Genomic DNA, 6,175 nt, shown 5'->3' on the forward strand with positions numbered 1-6,175 from the left:
ACCTAGAGGGGTGGTCGTTTTTCTTGCAAACTCCCCAAGCGAGAGAGGCATCCCATAAAACCTGGCGGCTGGAGTGCAGAGGCATGTGGACTCGAATCTTGCCTTCCGCCCTCCCGGGCCCCAAGGGCCGCAGAGTAATTCTCAAGAGTGGGGGGGGTGGGGTGGGGAGAGAAAGAAAAACTAGCCTGAGTTCTCCACCCCACCCCCAACCCACATGCACCCTATGGCCCCTGCCTCTAAGAAGACTAAAAAGCTCTTGAAGGAGTCTAAGTTTTAAAAAATCCTCTCCACTTTTTTTTTTAACCAAAAAGGGAAGGAGGACATTAAAGGGGAAAGAACGGAGCAAAGTGAAGACAACTTTTTAGGTTTTAAAATGAGACAACTTACAAAACAAAACAAAACTAACAAACTTGCCTGGGTTCCTATAGTTTCCTCACCCCCCCCCATTTAAAAACTCTTGAAGATGTCTAAACTTTAAAAATCCTCCCTTTACTTCTTTTACAAAAAGGGGAAAAAGAAAGAAACTAAAGGTTAAAGCAGCAAAGTGAGGGGAACTTTTTAGGTTTTCAAATAAGACCTAGTTAAAAAAAAATTAGTGCAGAACCTGCAAGCAGAGACCGATTCAGATCTCAGCAAAAAAAGAGAAAGTTGATACTGCCTTCCAGAAAAGAAGAAAAAAAAGTGGGTGGAATAAATGTGATGTCACGGATCACATTCAGAGGCTGACAAAAGAAAAAAAACTTGTTCATTTCTCCATCCTCCCCCCCGCCCCCCCTTTTTAAAACTCAAGGTACGTTTAAAACTCACTTTGCGGCTAAGGGAGTGAACTCTAAAGTTTTCCTCTTAAAAAAAAGTTGTGCGGCTGGTGTGTGTGTGTGTGTGTGTGTGTGTGTGTGTGTGTGTGTGTGTGTGTGTGTGTGTGTGTGTGTGTGTGTGTTTCTTTCCTTTTCTCCCCTCCCCATTCTTTCTTTTGAAAGTTTTTTTTTTCCCTCTCTTTCCCCTGCGTTTGACCGCATGGCTGATTCAACCTCGTTGTCAATCAACTTTTTTTTCCTCCTCTTCCTCATTTAAATGAGTTAAAAGCTCCTCCTTCTCAGCTAGCAAGTCTTGAAACTTTATAAATTGGGCCTTAAAAGCTCGGCAGACTGGGAGAGTCTGAAAGCCGAGGGGGTGGTTGGAACTGGGAGTGAGAGAACTCCAGAACCCAGAGAAACTGGAGGCTGTGCCTTACCAACACTGTGATTCTTTTTTGAAATTATATATATATATATATATTTTACCCCCTCCCCCTATTTGAACTTCGAAGATGACCACAGCTCTGGTGTCTGCAACCATCTTCGACTTGAGCGAAGTTTTATGCAAGGTAAACCGGGTCAAAACGTTTTTGTTTTTTTCAATTTAAACTTTTGCTTAAAAAAAAACCTTTAGCTCCTAGAAAGTGGGAGGAGGGATAGATAGGCAAGATTTTTTTCCGCCCCATTATTACCCTTCGCCTTCTGCTTACAACTTGTAGATCTTTCCTTTGCCTTTTTTTATTTGTAGTTTAAAAAAGTTCAGGAATAATTAGAATGGGATTTTAGTTTTTAAAGCAGACCTATGGCGGGGGCGGGGGGAATCTACAGTTGTCCGGTTACTTTTCTCTGCAAATGATCAGAGTGTTTTGGAAACTTTTTTTTTATATAATTCTACATTGGTTTCACAAGAAGTTCAAAGTACACTTCCGCGGCTCCGTTCCCCCCTTGCCAGCTCCCCAAAGTAGCTTTCTCTTATTTGTAATTCTTGTCAACCTTGGGCTTTACCTAATTTCCATTTTGTCTTATAAAATTTTCGAATTGATTCCGTTTGAATTGCTTTCCCCAAGGAGAGGCTGGTCTTCTTGGGCGGTGGGGTGGGGGTGGCGAGAGGGTTTGGTGTGGTGGGAAAGATGGTTAAGATTGGATCAGAAAGGATATTGCAAAACGAATTTGCAGAGGAGTTTTATGTTAGTCTTAAATATAGGCTGAATGCCCCTGCAGTTCTTCTTGAATTAAGACTTTGCCTGCAGACTTGGGTTCTATCTGGCCCTTTACTGGAGGCGGGGAGGCGGGGGAGCGTAGCAGTCCTGTGACTTGCAGGGATGGGGAGTGGGAGAGATTTTAAAACCTAGGAACCTGTTTGAATTGTGTATCTGAAACCCTGATGTCTTAAATTCGAGGGTCTGCCTCTTTAGACCGAGTAGTCGAGCTTCCTGGGACTTGGAAGTTAGTTACCTAGTATCAAGTAGTGAGGATAGTTTAGCTGAGTGTTAGCGAGGCGTTTGAAGTTCGGAATATTGTGGGAGAGCTGCTAAGTGTATGTAGCAACTGGCTGACGTGTTTTAAGTTTTCTTTCTTTAAGTCCCGGGTTCCCCCCCCCCCCCATTTGAAAGGGTGAAGTTGCTCAGCCACTTTTAATTGCTAAAGTGTTTTGACTACAGTTTCAACACGTCTGGTCTTGTTTGCTGTAACTTTTCCCATTTGCTCCTGCTCCTGGTTGCTGCTCCCACGGCTGGAGCTAGAAGGACAAGGAATTACTGGGAGTTGAAACACACACACACACACACACACACACACACACACACACACACACACACACACACACGTTTCCGCCTTTCTTGCTTCCCTGGCTCTTCATTGGCCTTGCTTTTAGCCACCTGGAAAACTTTTCTTTTCAATTCTTTGATGTGATTGTCTCCCCCTAACCCCCCTTTCCCCCTCCCCCTCCCTTTTCTAAATGAGCCCCATTGTTGGAAACTCAGCTCTTAACTCTGAAGCTGTAATCACTTTGGCCGTATTGGTGGTGCAACTTGGGGCTCAGACGACCCTAAGGGGCAAAAGATGAATTTGCTCAGTGACACCCACATGGGGCTGAGAGCCTAGATCCCCTTCTCCTAAATTTTGGGAATATTTTTAAACAGGTGTGACTGAAGGGGGGGATGGATCTGTGGAGTAGAAGCTTGTCTTGTGGTTTCCCCCACGGGAGAAAGGGAAGAGGACGGGGTGAGTGGGTGGGAGGGGAAGGGTGAGACTTGAGATTGAAGCTTCCTTTTTTGCCTTTCCCCCCCTCCCATCTGCAGCTTTCCTCCAAAGATTAAACACTAGTGCCCTTATCCTGCTCTGTTTTTGCATTCAGCCAAAAGACTAATTGCAATGGAATCCTCTCAGCGTTAGGGGTGGGTAGAGGAAGGGGTGGTGATGAAGAACTATGATGGAAGATATTCAGGACAAGAGCATATGTCTACAGATTATCAATGAGTTTATTTCCCTGGATACCCTTCCCCCCACCCCTTCATTCCCCTTCTGCATCCCTGAGCATTTTGCTCTCCAGATATTCTCTAGAAGCAGAGAACTAATGAAGTCTGGAGAACTGACTTCTGGGGAAAGTGGAAGAAACTGAGGAATCTTTTAGGCCAAACTGGAGGAGAGAAAGAGAAGAGGCAGCAGAGGGTGTTGGGGCTGGCGGCAAAGACTGTTGAAGGGTAAAGGGAAACAACTGGATGGTCTCTGCCTCCAAGACTTTGAGGGGACACTCAAGAAATCTGGGTTCTTTGGGAAGGCTTCAAAGTCTATCTGGGGTACCAAACAGGTTGCATTTTGATGAAAGAGGTAATTTGGGGGGGGTGATTTAGTGGTAGTGGGTGCAGGGAAACATTGCTTAGAGGTGTGTGTGTGGGGGAAAGAGAATGAGAATATGAATATGATATTTTTGCCATTCTTTGTACTCAGCACTTCATCGATTGAAGTTTAGTCCCCGAGTGAGGACTGTACTTGGAAAGCTGGTGTTATGAGTGAGAAGTGCCTTTGCAGAGTGCAGATAAAGATGTTTTGAGGAACTGGCTGAGAGAGGATGGTTTGGGTACCTGTGCTAAGGAGGGGAGTATTGGCACCAGCTTGCTGGGAAGCAGGCGTATGCTGTACTTTTAGCAGACTCCAGTTGCCTCCCTCTGTTTGCATCTCATTTTTTTCTCCCTTTTCTCCCTCTCTCTCTCTCTCTTCTCCCTCTTCTCCCACACAGAATAACAAGATGCTCAACTACAGCCCCTCCAGCCCAGGGGGCTGCCTGCTGGACAGGAAGGCAGTGGGCACCCCAGCAGGTGGGGGTTTTCCCCGGAGGCACTCGGTTACCTTGCCCAGCTCCAAGTTCCACCAGAACCAGCTCCTGAGCAGCCTGAAGGCAGGGGAGCCATCCCAGGCCCTCAGCTCCAGGGACAGCCGCTTCAGGGACCGCTCCTTTTCGGAGGGGGGCGAGCGGCTCCTGCCTCCTCAGAAGCAGCCTGGGGGAGGCCAGGTCAACTCCAGCCGCTACAAGACAGAGTTATGCCGCCCCTTCGAGGAGAACGGTGCCTGCAAGTATGGAGACAAGTGCCAGTTTGCCCATGGCATCCATGAGCTAAGAAGCCTCACCCGCCACCCCAAGTACAAAACAGAGCTGTGCCGTACCTTCCACACCATTGGCTTCTGCCCCTACGGCCCCCGATGCCACTTCATCCACAATGCTGAGGAGCGCAGGGCCTTGGCAGGGGGCCGGGACCCCTCTGCTGACCGCCCCCGCCTTCACCACAGCTTCAGTTTCTCTGGCTTCCCCAGTGCCGCCACCGCTGCTACCACGGGGCTGCTGGACAGCCCCACTTCTATCACCCCACCTCCCATCCTGAGCGCCGATGACCTCCTGGGTTCACCCACCTTGCCCGATGGCGCCAACAACCCCTTTGCCTATTCCAGCCAGGAGCTGGCCAGCCTTTTTGCTCCCAGCATGGGGGTCCCTGGGGGTGGCTCCCCAACCACCTTTCTCTTCCGGCCCATGTCAGAATCCCCTCACATGTTTGACTCTCCCCCCAGCCCTCAGGACTCCCTCTCGGACCAGGAGGGCTACCTGAGCAGTTCCAGCAGTAGCCACAGTGGTTCAGACTCCCCTACCTTGGACAACTCAAGGCGCCTCCCCATCTTCAGCAGACTCTCCATCTCAGATGACTAACCAGGGCAGGGAGGGTTCCCCCCTTCCTATTTTTCCCTCAATCACCTCCCCTCTCCTAAATTCTTCTCCCCTCATCAGTTTCCCTACAACTTTTCTACATTAACAAGGTTAAGCTCAACCCCTTTCCCCTAGCCTTGGAATACATACCCCCCACTCCTCGCCCCTTTTATGTCCCACCTAACATAACGACAAGTCCATTTGTCTGTAGCCTTCTCTAGCTTGAACCTCCTCTCTCCTCCCCTCTCCCCACCCCCAATTCATCAGTTTTCTACCCCACTTCACATAAAAGACAAAAGTCCCAACGGTTGGTAGTTGCCTTTCTCTCTTGGCTTAAGCCTTAAGTGCCAAATCGCAAAAGCAAAAGCAGTAACAGTTTACAAAAACAACTTAGTGCCTTTAAACCTAACTTTTTTTTTTTTCCACTGTGACTACATTACCTCTCTAGCTGCAGAGGGCACCAGTGGGCCTTCTAGACTCTGCCCTTCTGATGTAAAGGGAGAGGGAGGGTGGGAGGAGGAGGAGGAGGAAGGGAGGCTCTGGGAGTGGACAAGGATCATTGGAATCAGCAGCTCCCTCAACTGGCCAGGAGAAACTGGACCTCTATTTCAGTCCCCCCTCTCCCTACCTTGCTCCTTCCCTTCCCTTCCCTTTCTCTCCCTGGGACAATTCCCACAAGGCCAGCTTCATGTAGAAAGCTGGTAGCATTTGAACCCTTTCCCCTTCCATCCTACTCTTCCCCCTTGTTAACTAATTTTGCCTGGGTCTATGCAGGTCAGCAGGAAGGAAGGCTGAGAATGGACAAAGATTTGTGACATAAGTGGGACTTGAACAATTTAAGATTTATTTTTTATTATTATTATTATTTTTTTTTTTAGTGGGGAGGGAGGAAAGGAATGCTAGGTGGACCATGAAAGACTTTTGATTTTGGTGCTAAAAAGTTCCCCAGTATATATGTGACATCTATAAAAAGAAAAAAAATGGAGAAAGTATAAGGGGTGAGTGGTGAATGGTATTCATTCCATATACAATTTCTGTGTAAAACAATTTCCAGTAGAAGTAGCTATAATGGTTTTTGCTCTAGAGTACATTAAGTACGTTAGGACTTATTGTTATAGCACTCACGCCATGCTTTTTTTTTCTGGGTTTTTAACTGTATAACTTTCAGAAATTGGAGAGCAAAAAT

The 6,175-nt window shown here is 47.4% G+C and overlaps 1 protein-coding gene across 3 annotated transcripts in view; it reads left to right on the top strand.

Annotated features, from left to right (window-relative positions):
• The window catches only part of ZFP36L1 (ZFP36 ring finger protein like 1), an 88,960-nt gene extending 83,578 nt beyond the window's left edge, over positions 1-5,382 (top strand). For 2 of the 3 annotated variants that reach the window (XM_074236049.1, XM_074236050.1), the window contains exon 3: positions 4,033-5,382. In XM_074236049.1, the coding sequence (XP_074092150.1) occupies positions 4,033-4,992 (960 nt within the window). In that variant the 3' untranslated portion in view covers positions 4,993-5,382. Of the gene's footprint in view, positions 1-1,115; positions 1,364-4,032 lie in introns of those variants that run through there. The other variant, XM_074236051.1, reaches the window with a different exon arrangement.
• The last annotated feature ends 793 nt before the right edge of the window (positions 5,383-6,175 follow it).

Source organism: Macrotis lagotis, chromosome 4 (assembly GCF_037893015.1).
Source record: "Macrotis lagotis isolate mMagLag1 chromosome 4, bilby.v1.9.chrom.fasta, whole genome shotgun sequence".
Classification (NCBI taxonomy): domain Eukaryota; kingdom Metazoa; phylum Chordata; class Mammalia; order Peramelemorphia; family Peramelidae; genus Macrotis; species Macrotis lagotis.